This window comes from Podarcis bocagei (genome assembly GCF_964188305.1).
Source record: "Podarcis bocagei genome assembly, chromosome: 4".
Classification (NCBI taxonomy): domain Eukaryota; kingdom Metazoa; phylum Chordata; class Lepidosauria; order Squamata; family Lacertidae; genus Podarcis; species Podarcis bocagei.
Genome location: NC_138128.1, coordinates 74,375,633 through 74,400,949, shown reverse-complemented (window position 1 = coordinate 74,400,949; position 25,317 = coordinate 74,375,633). Strand labels below are relative to the sequence as shown.

Here is a 25,317-nt window from a genome sequence, read left to right as displayed (position 1 = left end):
TTCTTGGTCCACACTGTCTCAGCTGTCTCTCTTGCAGATACAACTCAATCGTAGGTTTGTGTGGCAATGCCTTTGTCAAGGATGCTTGAGGTTGACACGTTGGTGTACAGTAAAGTAGGTACTTCATTGTTGTTACATTTTACAGCATTGGTTTTGCTTCATCGACAGGAAGTTGCATTAGCCCAGCCTTCAACCTGGCCGGAGGCTGATGGGAATTGTAGTCTAAAACATCTGGAAGGTACCAGGTTGGCAAAATCTGCAATAGACAAGAGGCTGATAGCTGTTGCTGCGTGGCCAGTTGATTAAATTAAATTAAATTTAAAAAGATTAATTAAATGCATAATTGCTGATTTGCTGATTTTATGTGTATGTGCTAGTAGTATTATAGACATGGCCAATGGTCTTACCAATTAATATGCTTTACTAAGTGGAAAGTTTTTAAATGAAATTTGACTTTATCCATTCTTTACTTTTACAGACCTTTGGAATTATAATGTAAACCGGGAAGAGATGCTCCAGTGATGGCCACAGATGAGGAGACTGACGGATCAGACTATGGTTCTTCAGAATACAAAGTAGGTGACTTAATTTAGATAAATGAAACCATAAGCCTCACTCACTGGAAACTGGAAGGAGGCATGTCATTTTGTGTTGGGGCTTTTCTCCACAATCACTAAAGGCATGTCAAAGATCCTTTTGGTTACTGTGTAAGAATCTAGTGTGTGTCTTTTTAAATGTCTCTTATCCATGTAGTTTGTGCACAAGGGAAGGGAACACGATACCTATGCTACTCTTTACCACCTCTTTAAAAAGCTGAATATATTTGCATTCACCTGTAAGAGTAATATAGGGGCGATGAGTTCAGATAATAAAAATGAATGCAAACTAAAACAAAATGTTTATGTTGTAGACATTACTGGAAGACTGTGTTTATTTGCTTAAAAGTAATCTGTCTCAATATGCGCTCCCACATTAGAGGTGTAGAATTTGGGAGTACAACAAAATTTTGCAAATAATAACTTTTAAAAGTCTCGGACAATGGGGGAGTTGTCCTACTTGTCATTCGTCACATTTTTTTAAAAAAAATCCAACAGCTGCTTGTGATACTTGTTCGACCATACTCCACAAAGTAACCAGATAAACAGAGTGATTTGGGTGGGAGCAGTATAGCATTTTCCTTAGCATAAAATATTGTGGTGGAGTCAGTGGTTCAAAGTTGAAAACTCCTTATTTCCTTATCAAACCTTTACACCTAGGGCACCCTCTTCCTTTTGCGAAGTTACCTTGGAAGAAGGGAAATATAAATCGGATAGAAGGAATTATCCTACCTAAACAGACCAACCCTAATCCACACCCATGCCAACGATGGGCTGATACTCATACATACAAAGGATCCTGGCCAGGGATCCTTTGTATCAAGCAAAAAATAGGAGCGTGGTGAGACATGAGCTAAAGAGGTGCATGATGCAAACATATGTTGCCTCTTTTAGGGGTTTGCTATGTACCAGCACTGCTTTTATAGAGACATGGAATGGAGAGCAAAGTCCTGTGCTCTAGAATGCTTGAGTTGCAAAACTTTGCCAAAAGCTATACAGTATTCTAGGAATCGAGAAACGTCTCCATTTCTCCTCTTCTCATACTTGGGAGCATCCATTAGGTAGGCCCAGAGTAGCAAAGTCCGATCCCAGGTTCAGCTTGATCTTCACACTTCACATCCGCTAGACCCGCCCTGCCCCTTTGTTCTCAGCCTCTGTAAGAATAAAACCATTCACACAAATGTAACCTTTCTGCTATGTGGTCGCTAAGCAGTTGCTAAAGACATTCTGGCTTGGTATCAAGATTACTGCTAGAACAATGCAAAGCTTCATTTATGCCAAGTTTCCAGTCTGTCAGGGTTAGAGACGCTTAACTTTAAAATGAAAGGACAAGGGCTGAATTAAGAGGAATGAGAGATATTTTTAAAGCCTTATATGTAATAAAGAATTAACATATAATAAGCCCCAATTGATTTACTACGTTGCCAAATGCACAAGTTGACCATGGTGCTTCTGCTTTATTAGGGCTTGACAATCGTGTTTGGAAGCATGCTTATATAATACAAGGGAAGGCTGCCCTAATTTGGTTGAGGAAGTGCTTCACAAAGTTTGGAGACGCTTTGTTTTAGTTCAAATATTTGTTTGGGAACGGCAAATTAGGTAGGCTTGTATGAAAGTGCAAATGGAGAAAAGAATCTCACTCTTTGGAGGATTTCTGTGGCATGTGCTTAGCTTTCTCCTTAAGAGATTAGCTTTCTACAGGAAGTGTGTGGTAATTCACCCACATAATTTTTATGAACCCACAGAACAGCATATACCGTATTTTCCGGCGTATAAGACGCCTGGGTGTATAAGACGACCTCCAACTTTTCCTGTTAAAATATAGAGTTTGGGATATACTGGCCGTATAAGACTACCCCTGCCTGCAGCAAGTGCCGCCAGGGGCAGAGCGTGCACCCCTCTGCTGCCTCTGCTGTAGCAGCAGCTGAGCACTGTGCTCGGAGGGACTTTCTGCGGTGAGGAGAGAGCGGGGACCTGAGGCGATGAGGCTGGCAGGCAGGCAGATGCACATAGGTGCAGCCCACTCCGGCTGCAAGCTCTGTCCAGAATGCACATGGCGGCCAACGAACACGCGCTGTGCCGGTACGGAAGAGGCGGGGCCTCACGCTGCGTCACAGGAGGCCAGGACATACTGTAATTCAGAATCCGCTCATTTGGAAGAACAATTGGCTCAAACCAGTGAAAGTTTTAAGACTGGCTTTTAAGAAAATTGGATGCAGAAGCTATGGGGATGGGATGGGGATGTACAATTCATGGTCCCTTTTTCTGCAAAATAAATTTGTGTTTTCTTCAAGTTTTCCTCCAATGTATTCTGTCTTAAAATTGTGACCTAATGATATTCCCCCCATGATCACTAGAGGGTGCTAGTGCATAAATACAGCTGTTGGATTCTTCACTACAAGTGGGCAAAAAACAGCTTGGCAGTTCCACTGTATAGTACGTACTTGTCTTTAAGCTTTCGTGAATATACTTTCTTCTTCTTCGCTCAGTCTCCTGCCTCTTTTCCATGGCTTACTTAGTAATTAAATACTTTCATATGAAGGGCTTAAACTGTGGCCTATATACAAATGCAAACTTCACACCCTGAAAGATAAGAAGGGAGTGTCTTACTGATTGTAGATAGGTAGCCGTGTTGGTCTGCCATAGTCAAAATAAAAAAATTTTTTCCAGTAGCACCTTAAAGACCAACTAAGTTAGTTCTGAAGAAGTGTGCATGCACACGAAAGCTCATACCAAGAACTAACTTAGTTGGTCTTTAAGGTGCTACTGGAAAAATTTTTTTTATTCTTACTGATTGATTATGCTAGAATGAGAAACTGGCTTGGCCAAGGTCAGACAAAGCAAAGAATTCTGACCATTTTACCTGCATTTCACACTGATAGTTCTTCTGCCTTTCCTTTCCTGCGGTTGCAGTAACCAACACAGAAGTCCTCTTATTTACTTATGGTAACCAGAGAAACTCCTAACCACAGAACAAAGCCAATACAGACCTGCCTACAATCTTCCCCATACACACCTATGTGGGAGCATGACCCATTGAACTTAATCTCCTTTCTTCTAAGGAGGCACCCATAGGACTACACTGTGGGGTACTTTTAATTGTATTTTACTAATGACAGATGTGCTGACACCAAGTTCAAAGGCTATTTTTTATGGATGCAACATTTCACTGATGAATTAAGTAATCAGTTAAGACACTTTTAATTGATTAAAATGTGCCCTCAATTAATTGGGAAACATTAAAAAAATAAAAAAGAGTATGTATTTAAAATTCATGTACCGTAATTAACAAGCTAAGGCTAAAGCTATTTTTATTTATTTATACTAAACTTCACCAGCAGGGGTCTCCTTCTAAGAAGGGGTCACCTGCGTTTAAAATTCAGGGTGCTGCTAATTTGAATTTTAAATGGTTTCCTTAATCTGTAATGCAAACATATGGAAGAATGTGAATTTTATTACACATGTATTCGTTCTTCCAAGGAGGCCAGGAATACAAGATGGTACCTCACAGGATTGCTGAAATATAATGAATGACCCAGAATTACCTGGCACACTTTCTAGCTGAGTCAAAATTTGAAATCAAGTCTTTCCAATCCAAGCCCAACCTTCTGTGTGATTATACTGTGTTATCTCTCACATGCATACATAAATGCAAACACATCCCAGGTAAATACCATGCAAATTCAGATATATATTCTGTTGAATGAGGCTTGGCTCTAGGTAACCATGCACAGAACACTCAAAGTTGTTTTAAGTGTAATGTGTACAAAAGGCTCTCAGTGTTTGTCTTTGCTATGAACTTTTAATGGTCACACCTTCCTTTCACAGAATTTTAGGAATTGTTTTCTGGAGGGTTTTTCAATGTTTTTTTCCTAACAGGGAGTTGTACAGTTTTTGGGGGGAGAAGCAGTGGTGTAGCATGGGGCGGGGGTCAAAGGTGCAGTTGCCCTGGGTACAAAATTGTTAAGGGCGCAAAATTTCAACACCTGGTGCTGCCTCAATACAGCTGCGTGCTTCTGTCACTGGACTCTGTTGAAAACGGTTTCTCAATGCAAACCAAGTAGTGACCTCTCCAGACAGTTGAATGACTCTTTCTTTCTTTTGCAGCTGCAGTCTCCTGGGTGACTTGGTCACCGTTAGGCAGTTGAATGTGCATGCGTCCTCCATCTATTTCTTTCTTTCTTTCCTTCCTTCCTTCCTTCCTTCCTTCCTTCCTTCCTTCCTTCCTTCCTTCCTTCCTTCCCTCCCACCCCTCCATGCAATCCTGGGTGCTGGGAACCCATGCCACACCACTGGGGAGGAGTTACTAGAGTTGGGAGTGGGCGGTAAATATGCACTGCTTCATTACTGTATAGACATGCTCTTAAACTTTCTGTTAAGTTTCTGAGGTAAAGTAAATAATAAGAAAATAATTTATAGCAGAAAGTATGGTGCGAACTGTTAACATTTATTCACTTCTAGTTTTCAAGCACAGCAGTAAAATGGAGAGTTGTATATTTGGGGAGACTGAGCAGAATACACTGCAGTCTGCTTTAGCGATAATCGTGGTATCTAGGCCATTTTAGTGCAGTCGTTTTTTTCATCCTGACATGCATCAGCCTCATTCCCTCAAGTGGTGATGCAGGTGCTGCTTCAACGTTAGGCAGCAGTGGGTTCTGCAGCTGACACTGTCTGATGTCGACTGTGTGTGGCCTTCATAAATCCAGTCTGCTTCTAGAGTAAAGCCTGAGTTCAATCTCTCTGCGTCTACAGCATCCAACTAACCCATCTTAGCCCCTAGTTTGTTTTTGAAAATTAAGCTTTATGTATTTTTTGATCAGCTTCATGTTTTAGGGACATGTCTGTTGGCCTCTCCTTAATGTTATATTTCCTCAGTTTGCTGTTCACTTTTGCCTTAAAAACTCTTGCACGACCACCAGCTGGCACGATCCTCTCCATCTTTGCTGGTGTCATGTTTCTCAGGAGAGCTACTTGCCCTTCACAAATGCACACTCCTGGTGTGTTATATGCCACAAAAATAGTTCCTCCAGTGAGCGCTGTTTTAAGCTGGCTAGTGTGTGACCTTTGTATGCGTTCAGAGAATCCCCACAGGGCATTTACCCCTGATAAAATCTCCTAGTAGGGAACATGAGCATAGGCACCAAGGTCTTGCCGCACAGTGGTGTCTGTTTTTTCTCCCCTCTGCCCTTCAGTAAGGTGAAAATTGTGTCTAATTTCAAACCAGTATTTTCCTGCCATTTCCTGAGTTGTTCTCAGTTCACTGACATATATTACAAAGAGGTAAAGGCAAGAGAGAGTAATAAATCTGGCTCTTAGCTTCTTACTGCCTCAGTCCTTGGGCTTTACTAGTAGCCCGATGCAATTAAATTTACCACAGCTTTCCTCCACACTAGGAGAAGATTCATCAGTGTAATCTGGCCATGCCGCTGCTAAAGATACCGAAGCAGGGTGAAAAGCAAAGACAGAACCCCCCCCCCCCAAGAAAGGATTAACCAACAATTTAGTTTTTATTTTTATTTATTTGTTTATTGGGCTTATATCCCACCTTTCCTTCAAGGAGCCCAAGGTGGCGTACATAGCTTTCCTCCTCCCCATGGTATCCTCAGAACAACCCTCTGAGGTAGGTTCGGCTGAGAGTTAAGTCACCCAGTGAGCTTCATGGCAGAGGGAATGATTAAACACGCCAAGCAAGGAATACACAGTGACTCCAAAGAGGAATCCTACCAATATTATGATTGTATAATTATGTACTGATAAGCCTTAAACCTGTTGACCCTTCGGAGCCTTTTGTGGGTAGCCCACAAAGACCTTTCTGTAATTTGATGGTGGAAAATAAGAAATCACTCACTTTGTTGCTCAAAGATTAATGTTATGGCGAACAGAGTGTAGGGTGAGGAGATAAATGTTATATTGTTTGCAGGCTACTGAGGAACTACCTAATTTGCACTAATCCTCTATGATGGTATCTTAGTAGCTCTTGGGTAGTAGAGCTTTTGATGGCATAAAGGTAAAGGTATTCCTGACCATTGTTAGGTCCAGTCGCGGACGACTTTGGGGTTGCACGCTCATCTCACTCTATAGGCCAAGGGAGCTGGCGTTTGTCTGCAGACAGCTTCTGGGTCATGTGGCCAGCATGACTAAGCCGCTTCTGGCGACACCGTTTACCTTCCCACTGGAGCGGTACCTATTTATCTACTTGCAGTTGACGTGCTTTCAGATTGCTAGGTGGGCAGGAGCTGGGACCTAACAACGGGCGCTCATCCCGTTGCGGGGATTCAAACTGCCGACCTTCTGATCGGCAAGCCCTAGGCTCTGTGGTTTAGACCACAGCGGCACCCGCATCCCTGCGCCACCCGTGTTTTTTTGATGGCATAGTGAACAAGTAATAAGAAAATCTGTTGAGATCTGCCTCTTTTGTAGCTGTATAGTCTCTCTGGTAATGTAGCAACCCTATTTTACCCTTACGTTTGGCATTATCTTAAGTCTAGGACTATTCATCATATTGTTGTGATTTGGGTCATCATCTGGAGCTATTTATTCAAATGTTCCACTGATACTATATACCCATCTTTTCTCTGCTTCTGACATATTTAGGCCAGAACTGAGTAAAGAATATGGCTGTGTGTATGGTGCAGAGGATAGTTTTCTTATTCTGGAATTCAAGATGTGTGGAATGGAATCAAGGGGAATACATATGTTGTAGTCAGGGCTTTTTTTCAGCCGGAACTTTCTAGAACTCTGTTCTGGCAGGACCTCTCAGGTGGGCGCCATTGCCACTCTAAGAGAACAAGGAAGTCATTCATGGTGAGTTCCAGCACCATTTTGTTTAGAAAAATAGCACTTAAGTGACGTGAAACACAATGGAACCTCGGGTTGCAAACGTGATCCGTGCGGGAGGCACGTTTACAACCTGCAGTGCCGCCTGTATGCACGCGTGGGTTGTGATTCGGTGCTTCTGCGCATGCGCAAGTGCCGTTAACCCAGAAGTAACCCATTCCAGTACTTCTAGGTTCAGCACGGTGCGCAACCTGAAATTGTGTAACCTGAAGCGTCTGTAACCCAAGGTACCACTGCAACATATTTAAAAAATGATGTTGCTGTGGGTTATAACTTGAGTCTCACATTTAAAACTAATCTGTCCTGTAGCATCAATTATAAGGATTTCCCTTCTGCTTCTTCTGTTCATTGCTGGCTTTGGGCTGCCATAATTGCAACCTGTCATCATTCTGTCTTCTGATTCAACGGGAGCAAGGCACACATGACTCAAGGCAGAGTTAGCCTTTGACAAAATGAAAGGTTCTCTCAATAGGCCTGTTCATCCTTTCCAAGAATGTTTGGGGTTTTTTTTTACTCACTACTATAATTTGAAGAATGAGCTTTTCCTAAACTTAAGCTTCTCCTTCTTCATTACAATGGAACAATATTTTTTAACACCACGCACTATGGTGATGTGCTTTATTATATAATCGTGTTTTATTTCACTAGCTTTCCACATTTGGAACTGAAGGCTATTTACACATTTATATACAGCTTTTTAAGGTGAGTTCACAAGGCTTACAGTACTGTAATGAATACAAACACTTTTAAAAATAACAACCATTAAAAAACAATTTAGTAAAAGTAGTCTAACTATAATTACAGAAGCCAAGCAGCAGCAGTGAAAAATAAAACTTAGCAGCACTTTAATTAAAAAAGCAAAACTAAATTAAGATAAAACCAGCAGTACTGTAAGCGAGTAAAAACCCAGCTGAGCATATTAATTAAAAGTGGATTGCAATAGAAAAGATTCCAAGCCAGTTTAAAGAATAATTAAGAAGGGGCCATGTGTATATTTCATGAGGTAAAGGTAAAGGGACCCCCTGACCATTAGATCCAGTTGTGACCGACTCTGAGGTTGCAGCGCTCATCTCGCTTTATTGGCCGTGGCCGAGGGAGTCGGTGTACAGCTTCTGGGTCATGTGGCCAGCATGACTAAGCCACTTCTGGCGAACCAGAGCAGCACACGGAAACGCCATTTACCTTGCCGCCGGAGCGGTACCTATTTATCTACTTGCACTTTGACGTGCTTTCGAACTGCTAGGTTGGCAGGAGATATTTCATGAGAGGGAGCTCCAAATTTTAGGGCCGCTACTGAAAAAGGCCTGTTTCTATTGCCTGTCAGGTTCACATGGGTCTAGGTGGTCCCAAATAAAATTCGGACTGGATTCTCTAGGAAGAGGGATTGGTTGTTAAAGCACTATGGGAATTGTAACTCTCTGAGAGGAATAGGAGTTCCTTAATAACTCTCACCACCCTTAACAAACGACAGTTCCCAGAATTCTTTGGGGGTAGCCATGACTGGTAAAGTGTGTTAAATGTATGGTGTGGTTATGGCCTTGTATTCCTGTCTCAAGATTTTCTGGGAAATCATGTGGGCAGTGCAATCCTGTGCAGGTCTACTCAGAAGTAATTCCTACTGAGGTCAGATGAACTTACTTCCAAGTAAGTGGGTACTGTATCACGGCCTAGGTGTATCAGTTTGTCTAATGTAAAGGGAAGTTAGCTGAGGTGTTGGTTGTAGATTCCCCCACCCCCTCACGCTTAGCAAGATACTTCAAGTAAGATATCAGCATCACTGCCCAAGCTATATTTAAGCTTGCAGTGTATTCCCATATTTAGTAAGACCTTTTGTCATCCATATATGTGTGAATGTGCACGTAGCTTGTGAGGTCTGGTCAACCAAGAAATTTAAGAATGGCTTAAGCCAGTGTTTTTTGGATTTTTTGAGCTTCAGTCCCACCCCCTTTCTCACAACCATTTTATTTTTTTAAAGCAATATAATAGGGATATTTTAAAGGGTTGAAGCATTAGCACTGGGAAAGGATTTCTTTTAACCCTTTCTCTGATCTAAATTGCTCCACAAAGCTCATTAACCCCAGAGTGGCAGTGGAATAAGTCTATGTGAGGCCAATAGAAGTTTCAGGCGGGTGGATTTAGATTGTGAAGCCAACATGGGAAGGAAATGGACCAAAAAGGCAATAAAATAAAAAAGAAACCCTTGCCCTGTGCCACTGCTCCCAATTCAACTGAGAGAACTCTGCAGCTACTTTTAATCAACAACAACAACAGTTGAATTTGATCTGATCATGGATCTTTGATGTCACATGTAGTTTGTACTCAAAATGTACTGTATGTCCCAGCCTTCCCAATCAAGACTGGGATCTAAAGGAGCCACATAAAGAGCTACAGATAGAAAAGGGGAATTCTTAAATTTCCAGTGAATTTGGATGAGAAGAGAGTACAAAACTTTCTGCATGCCACCTATAGATTTTCAGAATTTATTATAGACTGACCAGATACCCTTTTTGGCAGATATACCTGAAGAACAGTGCTAAGGCAAAGCTATGTTGATCATAAATTGTATGTGTGTGTGCATTGGTTTCTGCACACTGTACTCAGGATGCAGGGTAAGGCCTGCAGGCAAAGAGGAGCAATTCAAGGTGAGCACTTTAGTGGAAATTTCGATGTGAACACTGATGAAACATTAAAGAGCTTTGTTTGACACAGTATAGCAAAGTATGAGCTGGGAATTCTTTCAATTCCTGCCTTGCACTCCTCTCCCTGCACAAGTCAAGGAAGGAACATTGTATTGTTGCCCAGATGAAGGACCTGATGTCCTCTATTTTATGGAGAAAAAATGTTTTATTTGCAGTATTAGAGGGCAAATGAAAGAGCAAGAACATATTTTCCCCAACACAAAATTATGTTGCCCCTTTTAGAACTGTTCAAGGCAAATTCTCAAGAATACTTAATTGCTCTGTGGTGTCCTCACTTCTACACAGCGTACACTTATCTCAGCTACACTGAAAACGGCAGCTGCAGATACAGGCATGCATTTTTCCCAGTCCCTTGTTTATCTGCTCAGGAAATCCTGTTAATTTCATGGTTTTGGCCAGGCCAAGTGTAGCCTGCTTCCTTTAACATTTGGGAAATGAACCAGGAGAGGACAGAGCAAGAAAGACATTTAAATATAATCAACATTAAAATGACCATCTTCTCTGTTTATTTCATGTACCTGGTGAAATGGGCTCTTGCCAATTAAAGCTCCTCATAATATTAGTTAAAAAGTAACCAGTAATATGTTATATATACCTGTATGTTTCTTTCCATAAGGAGGTGGGATTTAAAATTACAGTGGAACCTCGGAAGCCGAACATTTTGGAACCGAAACGCTGAAAACCTGGAAGTAATTGCTTCCGTTTTTGAAGGTGATTTTGCAGCCAGCCCATTGATCCTGAGTTTTCAAATGCTTCGAAAATTGAACGGTCTTCTGGAATAGATTACGTTCGAAGACTGAGGTTCTACTGTATCCAGAAAATAGTGCAGGGGGAAGGATTGATCTCTCCATCCTCCAATACTATGGTCCTGAGTTAATTTTCCCCTCCATCTTTCCATGTCATATTATCGTTGGGTCAGAAGATTTCTGATGCTATGGGCCCTTCCTAAGGTCATAATCCTGTGTCTGGGATGTACCCTGTCAAACTTCAGATGAGGGATCACATGAAAGAATGAATGGAGGGACGGAGAAGAATCCTGGCTTGTACACACATAAAACCAGAGGTCCAGGAAAAGCCTTTTAGCATGCCCTCTGACATCAAGTCTTTGAGGTAGAATGATGTTTTTCTATTTTGGGATGGAGTAACATTCCATCGCTTGAGCTTTGTCTTGTAATAGGAAGGGGTACTGGCAGAACCACAAACTCATGTTTAAAGCCCATCCTATACACATTTAAAGCACATGATTTCCCCCAAATCCTCCTGGGAACTGTAGTTTGTTGAGAGCACTGGAGATGGTAGCTCTGTGAGAGGTAAACTATACAGTTTCTAGGCTTTACAGGACAAATATGACAACTATCCTGTTCTCTGATGCTTAAGCTATGGCAAAACTGGCAGCTAGTGCGCCCTTGATCTATGAGGGACGGCAAAGGAATGCGGCCAGGCAACTATTTAGCATTAACTAAGCAGCTAGTAAAAATGTCCTACAAACCTGCCAAGACCTGCTTCTCCTTGGAAAAAGTGGCATATTCCTCTTGGGATTTGCTTCCATGATCTTACAGATTTGGAGTCAGGATTTTATAACGAGAGTACATATATAGAAATGTACAGCTCCCAATTACTTATCCCACTCTTACAGCCGGATCCTATACTGTACGTGACTTTAAAAAATGCATATAGTTCTAAACCTTTGGATACCGCTGTAAAATGTGCTGATAAGGTTAATCTTACGCTTACGGTAATATAAAATGTAAAATGTCTTCTTTTTGTTTGTTTTAAAGGTGCTTATTATGTCTCAGGCACATTATGCTTCCCTAATGCAGCAAGGTCAGGACAAATAACGCTCTTTGATTTACCAGCTTCCAAACAAAGCAGGTCGAACAGCCCTTGTTGCAAATACCATTCCGAAGGGTGGGAGAGAGCCGAGAAAGAAAAAGCCGAGAGGATGCGGAATCATCGGAGTCCTCGTCAGCAGGTCACATGACAGCGACTTGGGCAACGCCCACATTGCTCAGCAGACGGTCGAGTGTCTAGAAGTAGCGTGCGCGTGTCTGTCTTCTCCATTCCGCTGCCTGTTTTCCTTTCGCTAATAATTGCAGAAAGCAAATTGCACCAGCCAGAGCCTTAGCAAGCGCTTGGGTCAAATATTGCGCGCTGCTTTCAAAATGCATGCGTTTCTTTTGCAGTGACACAGCAGTTCCGCTGTCTTTTTTTGTATAATTTATTTAAAGCCTGTTTGCTGCGTGCTTTCACAGTTCCGCCCTTGCGTGCTCAAGGAGGTGCGCCTTTCGGTGCAGAGATGTTCTGCCTTAGGAAAGCAATGAAAATGCATTGCCCATCTGTAGGGAGTTGACCCGAGCTTGGCGGTGGTCTGGATCTCTTTCTCCCGGAAGGTGTTGAGAGCGGGTATAGGCCATTAAAATGCGTCTTGAGGATGTGTAGGGACGTGAAGAACGTGCACGGATGCATGCCCGTCCGGGGTGACCATGGCCATGCATCCTCCCCTTCCTGCACATAGAAGGCAGCGGAGGTTGTCCATCAAACCGGCGGCGGCGGGAGGAGGAGGGTGTGGAAAACGCTTCTTTCGCGACCGCTCCTTGAACAGCCAATCGCAAGGCAGGAAGTGGGCAGGTTTATAGTCGGTCGCTATCGCGTGGAGGGAAAGGAGGAGGGAAAAAGAGCGTTGCATTTTATATTTATATATTTTACCCTGTGAGGCTGAACCAAGGACCTCTAGAATCTTTCGCTTGTAAGAAGAAAGGGGAGGAGAGAAACGAATCGCTTTGCATCCTTGCAAATTTCAGCTGCCCTCCCCCGCCCCAATTGTGCTGGTTAGCAAAACCACCCTGGGAAAAAGCTCTTATTTAACCAGACAGAATGATAGCTGCTCAGCTTCTGGCCTATTACTTCACAGAATTAAAGGATGATCAGGTCAAAAAGGTAAGGTACAAAGCGAACGTCCTTAAAAACCTGCAGGCTCAAGTTCTTCAGTCTTGATGAGGGTGGGAGGGATTTTTATTTATTTATTAAAAAACCTATGGGGTGCATAATTTGTGTTTATATATACACGTATGTACATGCATTTCTTAGCATCCAGAATATTAAACCGGCATCATTTATTTTATCTTTTAACCTCTGCCTTGATCGTATAGGGTTTTTTGGGGGTGTGTTTTTTTTTAAAAAGCTTGAAAGATCCGGCCCATTGCAAGGTTTCCGAACGGGCTGCAGTGTCCTTGAAGCAGGATGTAGATGTCAGAGCAGCGATGAGTAACGCAACAATCATGGTTTACTCCCCTTCTCTCTCTCTCTCTCCCCCCCCCCCTCTGAGTTGGATCCGTCTATCATGTGTTTATTACTATAAACGGCTGGTCATCCGCTAAGTGACTGTGGGAATTGTGGACTAGGTCTTTTATGAATGTGAGCATTCAGGGCCTACTGAAATCGTGTGTACAGATGCGTGTTTAGGGCCGGGCAAAAACAGGTGCATTCTTTGTAACTCGCAATGATAAGCCTCTAGACACAAAAGAGAGCCTTGGGTTACCTGAATGACTAACAGGTTTCTTTTGTGGCACTGTTTTTTTGTGGACTAGAGCATAATCTGCGTCTTGAATCTTCCCTCTGGAATTTGTTACCAAGACAGGTGCTGGATTTACCTGTAGGTTGCTCTTCTGGGATTGGTAGCAATCGGAAGGAGATAGCAGGACCCAGCAAAAGGGACTGATAAGGCTAAGCTTGTTAATTAGATTACAAAGATGTAAATGGTTTGATAGGTAAAAAAGTAAAATTGGGCATTTTGCTGAGCTGGATTTATTATATTCACTTTGGTCCCATATTGCCCAGGAGGTCTCTTAAGGACACCGTCCCAGAAATAAGGGGAAAATATCTCCTTTTCAGGAGAGATGTATAGTAGGCCTCTACCTGGGCACTGGGCCAATATTTTAACATGTTAACTTGCCCAGTGCTGTAAGTTGAGCTAATGAGCATGTTTTGCAGCAATAATATTTTATTAGGCAGATTTTAGTTTGTGTGTATTTTGGAAATGCGTTGCTGATAAGAGAGGGATCTGATTATCATGGAGAGGAAATAATAAATAATCCAATATAAAATTACAGGAAAGAAATCATCATAGACATTTTCTACTTTGCTTCAGAAATGTAGTTTTCTACCCTATCATCGGTGTTTTCCTATGGAGGCCTGTCATGATGACTCTATTGTTGCTTGCATGTTAAACAAAACTGTGAACTCAAAACAAGCTTCATTACTTACCATCACCTTTCCATGTGTTGGTATTTTATCACTTTTGCAGCATGTGGAATTTTTCTGGGAAACTGATATTTGGCCTGTTTAGATTGATGAGGTTTTAAAAATAATGCAGATATCATCATCAAGCTCATAGTACTGAAGGCACACTTGAAAATGTGCTGGTCATTTTTTGCAAAAGCAGTAAAATAGTAATAATAGCTAAGACATATTACAGCCAGACTGTGGATCTACTATGGCCTGTATGAATCCATTTCATGGTCTCTGTTCCTCTTCTCTTTTGCATCATTTCATTTTTACTCCTGCAATCACTTACAACCTGTTAAAAACTAACATTTTGCAAAACAGCCCAAAGGGGCTAAAAACTAATCATTTAAAATAGGAAGTAGTATGCGGACAAATCTTTGTTTCACTGAGTTATTCTGGATTTTATTTTGTGCAAAAAATGAACATATCTACTAGTACCAAGCTTATTGTGCAGAAAAGGCTATTGGGGTTTTCTGGGAAGGATGTTCATGCATTAGATCCCGGTGATCTTTTGCCACCCTGTATTGGAAAGGAGAATACTAGCAGATGGGGAAGGGCCATGTGATTAGCCCTAATCCCTTGATTGTGATACACATATTCCCCAATAGTGTAGACTTGCATACCTGAAGGAAGTGGCTCACTCATTGCTTTGGGTGTGGTGTGTATAAAGAGAGAGAGAAGGAAGGAAGCCAATTTAGTGGAGAAAGGATAGCCCTGGAGGCCTCTTGCTTATCTTAGATGGTGATGCTGAAGCACTGCCTTTAATGCTCCAGCAGTCTTCATGAGAGTTGCTGTTCACGCCATCCTTATATGTTTCTCCTTGTATTCAGAATCTTACGGATAGGCATTTACATTCATCCGCCTTACAGAAAATATGTACTCTGGTGTGTTCAGCAAACAAATGACTCCTGGCTTCTTAGATAAGCCACTTGGGGTCAGTAGCACAACTAGGGTGTGCCAGTATGGACTCTTACAACCATGCAGAGTGCCAGGCAGGATGGGATTGGGGCACTGCCCACTTCAAATGATTATAGGAAACAGTATATAGGAAAGATATTATAGGAAAAAGTTTGGGTTTGAGTAAGGCACAAGAACTGTTAGCTATGGCTTACTTTTGGGGGTTTGGAATTTTCCCAACACTGCCAATAAGTAAATGCTAACTTGAAAAAAAATGTTACCTGCCTCTTTAAAACCATACATTTTTGTTTTTGATTAGCCTGAAAACTTTTCTTTCTTTCTCTCAGTAACTTTGTATGGATGTATCATTTTTATATGTAGCCTGTCTTTTTGTAATATTTTGTTTTAAGTTGTCTGTTGTTGCTTACGTTTTTTTGTACACCGCTTAGATACTTAAGGTTTAGGAATTCTTACAAGATTTAGAGAAGGGAACTAAAATAAAATGATTGACATGTGTGGGCCAAATGAGTACTGCTGGGAAATAATGGAAATTATGTAAAGACCAATACATATTGTTAATGGCTGGCTTTATTCCTCAATTCTTGTAGCAGTGTGTTCACCTAACTGGCACAGATTTCAAGGTGCAACATCTAGAATGGCTTTGTGATTCCCTTGGGTAAAATAAAACCCTGCAAGGCATGTTTTGCATCTTGGTATGTGATATGATGTGATCACTCACCTTGTGAATATCTCGTATGGTATTATTCTAGGCACGGGGGTGTGGTCTCACAACATTCCACTGGTACATTAAAGAGATCCAGCATGATGTAGCTCAGTTGTAGCCAAGGTGGCCTTCTCCAGAAACTCGTAACACATGGGAGTCTGGCACCCACAAACTCCTTATAGTATCATAGAATCTTAGAAATGCAGAGTTGGAAGGCACCACGAAGACTCATCTCTTCTCCATCCCCATCGTTCAGCCCAGACACTGAGATCCAGCGCCGAGGGCCCTCTGGCGGTTCCCTCATAGCGAGAAGTGAGGTTACAGGGAATCAGACAGAGGGCCTTCTCGGTAGTGGCACCCGCCCTGTGGAACACCCTCCCATCAGATGTCAAGGAAATAAGTAGCTATCCTATTTTTAAAAGACATCTGAAGGCAGCCCTGTTTAGGGGAGTTTTTAATATTTAATACTGTATTGTTTTTAACACTTGATTGGGAGCCGCCCAGAGTGGCTTGGGAAACTCAGCCAGATGGGCGGGGTATAAATAATAAATTATTATTATTATTATTATTATTATTATTATTATTATTATTATTATTATTATTATTATTATTATTATTTTATTATTTTATTATTTATTACGCCCTGCAATGCAGGAATCTTTTGCCCAGCGTGGGACTCGAACCTACAACCCTGAGATTAAGAGTCTCTTGCTGTACCAACCGAGCACGATAAGGACATATTTAACTAAGAAACTGAAAGACGCAACCCATTTATAAGGCACCTTTTTGTGTAAAACCTTTTAGATTTCTCCAGAAAGAGAAATATTTGTGTTAGCTTGCCTGCTGAAAGTTTTAAGTTTTGATAAGCCAGTGGTCCCGGCCAGCCCACAAGGAGCGTGTGTGCCAACGTCATAGAATCATAGAGTACAACCCTATGGAAGGGACCCTGAGGATCATCTAGTCCAGCCCCCTGTGATGCAGGAAGATGCCGCTGTCCCGTACGGGGGTTGAACTTGCAACCTTGGCGTTACCAGCTCTGCTGTGGGAAACAGTATGATTGTGACTGACATGAGCCATTCCTAGTGCATTGGTTGCTGCTGTGGAGAGCAGGTCTGGTGATATTAGCCCTCCACATGTTGATCTGTGAGATTATTAAATTATTACATTTATATTCCACCTTTCCTCTAAAGAACTGAAAGTGGGATACCTAGTTTCCCACCCCCCACCCTGTCTTCCTTTTATCCTCAGAACAACTCTGTGAGGTAGATTAGGCTGAGAGACTGCGACTCTCTCAAGGCCGCACAAGGAGTTTCATGGCTGAGTAGGGATTGGACAGAGTGTTGTAGTTCAGGGGTGAAGCTGGCTCGTAGGTATTTAAGGCATTAAGCTCTTCCCACACCATTTGTCTGTCTAATATCTTTATTTTCGTTTTGTTGATGCGCTGTCTCAGACTTTGGGAAAGGTGGGTGTCCATGAAAAATGGCTTCTTCTTCTACAAACTTGTTCTTATATTTAGAAATTTGACCTAACATCACACAAGGAGGATGTTACAAGCTCAAGGATGTTGTATCCTTCAATGCTTGTTAAACTACATTTTTAAAGCCTGTTTGATTTCTAAATTATTTGAATTTGTCAAAGGCAAAGTTTATCATTTTTGGATTATTTGTCAGGGGAATGCTAGGGAATAATGTTGCAGGGCGTGTTTCAGAAATAGCTGTAGATAATAATAGAATCACAGCACGGGAAGGCCATCTAATTAATCCCCTTCTGAGCTCACCCATTCCCCATAGCTCCTAGAGGTGATTACTGTATAGACATCCCAGACCAAAGCAGAAATGAGATGACACAGGACAAAATGGTTCTAGAGGACTTGAGCGAGGAAGCTGAGTCTGAGCTTTGGTTTAAAAACACCTCGATACAGAGCAGCAGACTGTTCATTTGGAACTTCAAGAATACACAGCACTTCTGAGTGCTTTGCATTATCTCATAGATTTTAACAACAGCCCCGTGAGGTAGGCCAGTGTTGTTGTCTTTATTGCAGGTGGGGGCCAAAGTAGGAAGATGGTAGCTTGCCTGGTACTGCTTGGTGAATTTGAGTTCTTAAAACTGGAGAACTTCTCAGTTCATACTTAGGCAGCCTAGTCCATTCAGGGTGGTTGCTGTGTAGAGCAGCTATATGTGTGTTTACTCAGAAGTAAATTTCAAGGTGTTCAGTGGACTTACTCTAGGAGACATATGCTTGAGATTGCAAGCGCAGAATTCCAACACTACGTCTCCTTTCCCCTAGTGCTTTTGTGCAATTTCTGCCTTGTGGGTGAACCTTTTCAAATTGGGGGACTTGTCCCTTTTTGGGAACTGAAAAAGCTTGATTCCATATGAATTTATGGTGCCAAAAGTTGTTGGCTGCTTATGCTTGCTCTGCTGTATCCACCCAGATGCAACTTGCCTAGTGTTAGATTTGCCCTTGCATTCAGGCTGCTTAGCATCACATGACAGAGACACAGTTGGTAACATTATACCCTTCAAGCTGTCAGCAATCCTCACGCATAGAAGCTGCCAAAGTATTGCTTTATCTGGCCTGTGGTATCTGAGTCTAGGGGCAAGCCCAGGGATGTTGTTTTGTCAAAATAAGGAAGGAAAATAGAGAGTTAGCTTCTGTAATTTTATCCTCAAAACGTTTAGTTAACTGCGACTTCTCAGTCAGTCTGAACTGGGGGTTGTGGTTCATGCTAGCGATGGTCAGCCTCAAAATAAGCGAACTCCAAACTATGGGTTATGATGCTGGCTTGTTTCAACTAAGTAGAGTTAGTGCTAAATTATGACTTCTGGTTCAGTTAGTGAAAGTGGACATAAAACCTTCTGGAGTTGTTTTCCTAGTCATCCAGGGTGTGGAAGGAGCACATGAGCCCAAGTTTTGCTGTAGCTTGTGTACATCCATGTGTCGCTCCTGCCAACTTAGCAGTTCGAAAGTACACCAGTGCAAGTAGACAAATAGGTACCGCTGTAGTGGGAAGGTAAATGGCATTTCCATGCACTCTGGCACTCGTCACGGTCCTCTGTGTGCCAGTAGCGGTTTAATCATGCTTTCCACATGACCCGGAAAGCTGTCTGTGGACAAACACCAGCTCCCTTGACCTGAAGCGAGATGAGCGTCGCACCCCATAGTTGCCTTTGACTGGATTTAATTGTCCAGGGGTCCTTTGCATTTGCCTTACATCCATGTGTGAGTGTGGTTGGGCCTTAATGACTAGAAACTAAAGCAAAGATGAAAAGCCTGTGCAGTTTTTGTGTGTGTTTGTGCTGGAGAGAGCTAGGGCAACAACTAAAAGCCCAGATCCCAATCTCCTAATGCCTGGGTGAGTCTGAAACAGTAGCAAGAATATTTCTCTCTCTATGTCAGGTTGCAAATAGACCTTGTATGTCTTTTGCAGGACATGCCTGATTTGATTTGATTTGATTTCAGTATTGTGGCACAAGCCTTGGCTAAACCTGTGGATATGATTGAGGTGCACATTTGGATTCCGGCTGCTATATATTATCCTTGGGAGGTTACCTGCTTTTATGTGATATTAGGACACTGCAATCAGTGCATTGTAAAAGTCCTTAGAGTGCTAATGTACGGAGTGGTTTCTTGTAATGAACAGTAATTTGCCTGAAAACTGTTCTAATCTGTGCTTGAGTAGCTTTCCAATTTTCTTCTATAAAGTTTTATAGCACTAGGAGTAGGTGGTTAGAAGGAGGAAAGCAAGATTATCTTTTATCAAGTTGGAAGGATGTCATTGTGACCATGTCAGGCCTTTAGTAATAAAATATGGCTGCACTTTTCGTAGAATATTGCCCTCCCCCCGGCAACTTCTATTTGTTTGCTTTACAAGTCTTGCTGAATGTAATATTCAGTAAGATCATAATGTGTGTGTTGCATGCAAGGCAATAACAAACCACATCCTTTCGAGTTTGTTGGACTGTTTCATGATGGCAAATGTTGAGGATTGGGGACATGAACTTTGCAGGGGTCGCCAATGGGCACATTTGCATATCAGAGAAACTCTTGTTGGTAGTACATATACACCACAATAGAATGCTTCTTTCAAGTCTTAATTCCAACAAGTGGAGGTGACCCTGTGGGTGCCAGGAAAGGCCTTGTGGGTGCACAGACACTCATGGGCACTGTGTTGGTGACCCCTGATATACAGCTACAGAGTCTGGGACTGATGGCCATGTGTACTGCAGAAAGCAGTAGGAGGCCATGAGCCTTGGTTTATTAGGATTGTGCTGTGTTTTATCATATCGGAAGATTAAGCTGTACCTCATATCACATCAAAAGGGACAGTTGTGGAAAGTTATGCTTTAGGCAGAGTGGTTTTCCATATCCAAAAATGTTTATTGACATGGAGAGACTAGAAGTTGAATTAATGACATGGAGTTGAATTAATGACATGGGGAGACTAGAAGTTGCTTGCAAAGCAGATTAAACAGCCATAACAGTTTCTGCACTTTCTAAAGATGCTGCAAAATTTAAAATGTAAAAAATGTTTCCCTTTCTGAGGACCATAGGAAGCTGCCACATCCTAGATCAAACCATTGGTCCATCTAGCAACTCTTCAGGTTTTAAAATTGGGAATGTTTCTCCTCTTTGCTTCTCGAATGGAAGCAAATGGAATGCATATCCTCATTTTTTAAATGGTTTCATTGCTCCTTGTCTACTTCCGAGCATAATTCAAGGGGCTGCCATTAATCTTTTAAAGCCCTAAATAACTTAGGATTCAAATATATCAGGGACCGGCTTCTCTCATATAGGCCTGCCTATGCATTTAGATCCATTTCCAAAGCGCTATTAAGGTAAGACGGAGAATATGCAGGAGAAATGATTTTGAGGAGATATGGAAGATATTTGTAGAATTTGTCCTGTTAACAGAAAGGGGTCAAACCATCACAAGAGGTGTTGAAATTTTGGGAGGTTGGATAGTTACAATGGAATGGTACAATGCAATACAAATGGAATGCACATTTTTAAAAAATTATTATTATTACTTTGCCAAAAAAGGAAAAAAAGGAAAGATCAATTTCCAGAGCTATTCTTGGAGTCCCTTCCCTCCTCCATTGAATGAACGATAGGTGGGGGGCGGGGGGACTAGGCAATAGGGCACTTTGGGATCTACGTTGGTAGTTTTGTGGTTGTGAGCATGTCTGTCCGCACAAATATAGGGCAGTTCCCAGAGTGGGTTGGGATGAAGCTTTGGGGGGTGCTGTGTTGGCCACACCATTTGAGGACCACCTGCGCTCCTTTGGATCGAGGCCATGGATAGCTTTTGCTAGAGCAGAATACAGTGGTACCACGGGTTAAGTACTTAATTCGTTCCGGAGGTCCGTTCTTAACCTGAAACTGTTCTTAACCTGAAGCACCAGTTTAGCTAATGGGGCCTCCCGCTGCTGCCGCGCCGCCAGAGCACAATTTCTGTTCTCATCCTGAAGCAAAGTTCTTAACCCGCGGTACTATTTCTGGGTTAGCAAAGTCTGTAACCTGAAGCGTCTGTAACCTGAATAGTATGTAACCCGAGGTACCACTGTAGTGAAGAGGCTGGGCATAGCAGAAAGCAATCTGAACAAGCTGTCTGTGCTTCAGGCGGGAGAGCCTGTGCCTGTCGGAGAACATTCTTTTCCAAAACTTGAAACAGAACCCATGACTTCTCCATTTGCAGCTCTGCTGCTGGTAGCAAATAGCATTTAATAATACCCACTTGGAGAGCCCTGTCTCTCATCGCCTTCAGCAGCTGAGCCACACAGAATGCCACAATCTCCTGCTCTATTGGTAGTTACTAGAGTATATCCCCAACTGTGACCCACCAGAAATCAATCCGTTGTTGCCTTAGCAGAAGCCAGCACAAAGACCCTAGCTAGCACAATGGGGTTTTCTTCTCCCTCCCCTGCATGCCCCCTGTGCCTCTCCCAGATCCACTCTGGAGGGTCAGCAGAACCCCGAAGACAGTGTCTTTTCCCTATGCATTTTTTCCTTTGTTATATTTTCCCTAATCTAATGCATTTTTCTATGTTGTTTTCACAAATGCATGCATTTTATGCAAACCTTGGCCATATGTATGCATTTTTGTACACATAACTTGGCTGGAGAACATGATTTCAAAATTTGGAGAAGCATGAATTTCAGAAGATGGCTATATTTTAGTTCACCTGTTGTGTTGGAAAGTGTCGACTAGATAGGTTTACCTTTTAATGATAACTGAATCAAATGCTAAGTGGGCTTTTAAATAGAGAAGGACAAGAGGATGACGATAACATTGATGATAAAATAATTTCTTTGTGCACAATTTGTGCCTATTGCTTTCTGGGCTCCATTCAAGGTGCTGGTTCACCGAACCCTAAGAGACTTGGAGTCATTCTATCTCAGTAATGGCTTCCGTCCATGTGTTTCATCATAACCTTTAAGATCAGCTGGAAACACCTCTTAACCTTGCCATTTATGCACCACCAGGACCACAAATACTTTTTGGTTGCTGCCTCTCGACTCGAGAATTGTCTTCCACGGAGGCCGAAGCCTAGGGGTCTTTTGGAAGCAGTGTAAGACCTTTTAATTGGCTTTTGGTGCCAGGGATAGGGTTGGGGGCAGGGAAAGATGGTGGTTAATTATTTTGTAATTGGGAGCTTTGCAGCTAAAATATTGTTACCTGCCCTAAGCACTTGGGATGGAGCCAGCTGGAAATCAAATGACACAAATTAAGAATGTAGGTAAGTTAACACAAAATGGTGCAAGGTCTGAATGTTGTGTGCTTTTCTCTTATGTCCCCTCCAGATCGATAAATATCTGTACGCCATGCGGCTCTCTGATGAAACTCTGCTGGATATTATGGGACGCTTCAGGAGAGAGATGCAGAATGGACTTTCCAGGGACTTTAACCCAACAGCCTCTGTAAAGATGCTTCCTACATTTGTAAGGTCTATTCCTGATGGCTCAGGTAAGGATTATGTGCAGTTGTACTTCGTTAACAAACAGTTTTCTGAAACAAAACCAGAACAATCTCTTGTTACTATTACAAGCACAATGAGAGCCATTAGCTACACATGTATGCATAAAGTGGTCCAAGTATGTAAAACTAAAAGAAACTCTCAGCAATGTTTGTACCAAAGAGAAACAGTGGTTTTGAAAAAGAAACAAACCTTAGCCTATTTCCCTATGGCCAGTAGCTTTGGCTCCTGTTGTCTTGGGGTCAGGGTGTGTTGCTTGTACAAACGTAAGAAGAAGACAGTGTGTTTGAAACCCAAATCAAACAACAAGCTGCAGTCTATGCTCAATACCTAGACACAGTGGCTGCATTCAGATATAACACAGGCCCTTCCTTCTTTGGTGCTGCCCTGAGGAGGTAAGAAGCTTCTGCTTCTGCCTTTGACTAAACACAGTTTAGTTAGCTATTCAAACCCTAAACTGTGGTTAATCTTAAATTCAGTTTCTGAAAAGCGTAGAACAAAGAATCCCGGTATGCCCCCAGCTGCCAAAACATTCCATACATATGCGGTATAAAGTATTCAGTCAAATATTAAGCATTTTTGAATAATAGTGTAAAACTGATTATACAAGTTACAGTTTTTAAGTGTCTTGTTGACTTGGATGTGAGTGTGCAGACAGGGTGTTAATATGCAACATATCCCAGAGTGGACGTTTCTGAAGTGCTGCATTTGTCTGAAGTGTATTCCATCGTTCAATTACTTTAGGGGGAAAAGGCCATCTGTTCTAGTGTGTGTTTTTCCTTTTTCCTTTTTTTTTTTTAAAGCTAATGGGGCTCAGTCTAAACTAGCGATGGACTACAGTGATAAAAGTCTGTTTGCACATTTTGCTTAATGCCCAGTTCTTGTACAGCACAGTGATATTTAATTGGTTTTATCGACATAATGGTTTAAACATTACATTAGCTTCAAAATGATGCTGGTCCTGGATATTGTGTTGCCCTAAGTCACTGAGATTATATATATATTTAATGAAAAATGGAGTGCAGGGCTGCTTGCTAAATAAATAAAATTATAATACACAATTTGGAGAGCTTTGCTGCAAACAGAGCATTGTGGATGCTGGTAATGATGCACAATGGAGCATAATCAAAGAGCCATGGCGGGGCACGGACTCTGGGATGCAGCTCAGCTCCCAGATCTCATGCTTCTTCATTGGCAGCCCTGAAAGTATTGCCTCTTGGATGGTTGTGTAGTTTGCTCTGCTATTTAGAAATGTGTTTTCCCAAACTGACAGATTTGGGTTTCCCTTTGTTGGTGGCAAACAAGACGAGTCAATTTGTATACCTGATACGATTTGCATAACTTTGGGCAAAAACACTGCTGTAACATCAGCTTGCAAGAGACTCAGAGTTGCCCTAAGAATAGCAAACTGATTTACCTCCTGGCCTAATTTCAATTCTTCATTGATTTCTTACCCACATGAGTGGACAGGCCCAAAGAGAGGCAGGTGAGAGTAAGGAATTTGTTGCCATTTTTGCTGAGATGAGAACACTGTTGGAAGAAAACCTTTGGAAAGAGTAATAGAACATCCAAAAAGGGAAAATCCATGCTTGACATTTTATCTGGGTGTGATGTTAGTGCTGAAGACAGAAACAAGGCTACTTTAGTGGGAAGTTACAGCTGTGTTGCAAGATTGTTGGATGGGTATGATGTTCAAGGCTTATTTGTATGGGCGAAATTGATTGTGTCCAGGTGGCCAATAATGCATTGGTGGTGATAAAGTAAGAATGATGTATTTAGCGAGTCTCAAACTGAAAGTGAATGGTAAGCCAGCCAGTGTCATAAATGATCCAACATTGTATTTTGCTTATTACCCTTCCTGCTTTTTGCCATTTTAAAGCTTAATGAAAATTCAGAAATCAATGAAGAATTGAAATTAGGCCAGGAAGTAAATCAGTTTGCTATTCTTGAGGGCAGCTCCGAGTCTCTTGTAGGCTGATGCAGAGCCTGTTTTGAGGGTTTGAACATCCTTTTAAAATAGAGTAGAGGGAGTGTGTGAGTGTGTGTATTTGCATCTGCATCCATGTACAGTGGTGCCCTGCACTAGACAAAAGAGTTTTCCGTTTTGGAGGTGCTCCGCAAGACGAATTTCCTATGGGCTTGCTTCGCAAGACGACAATGTCTTGCGAGTTCCTGCTGGTTTTTTCCCCTCCCCCCCTTTTTCTAAGCCGCTTATCAGCTGATCCGATCAGCAGATAAGCCGCTAAAAAGCCGCTAATAGCGCTAATCCGCTAATCCGTCAATGGGCTTGCTTCGCAAGACG

General features: G+C 42.1%; 1 protein-coding gene across 3 annotated transcripts in view; it reads left to right on the top strand.

Moving 5' to 3' along the window:
- Positions 1–495: 495 nt before the first annotated feature.
- The window catches only part of LOC308584683 (hexokinase-1), a 47,337-nt gene continuing 22,515 nt past the window's right edge, over positions 496–25,317 (top strand). Inside the window, exons 1-2 of one of the 3 annotated variants that reach the window (XM_081189583.1) lie at positions 496–575; positions 22,843–23,005. In XM_081189583.1, coding sequence (XP_081045709.1) covers positions 522–575; positions 22,843–23,005 — 217 coding nt within the window. In that variant the 5' untranslated portion in view covers positions 496–521. Of the gene's footprint in view, positions 576–12,529; positions 13,070–22,531; positions 22,611–22,842; positions 23,006–25,317 lie in introns of those variants that run through there. The other 2 variants (XM_081189582.1, XM_081189584.1) reach the window with 2 other exon arrangements.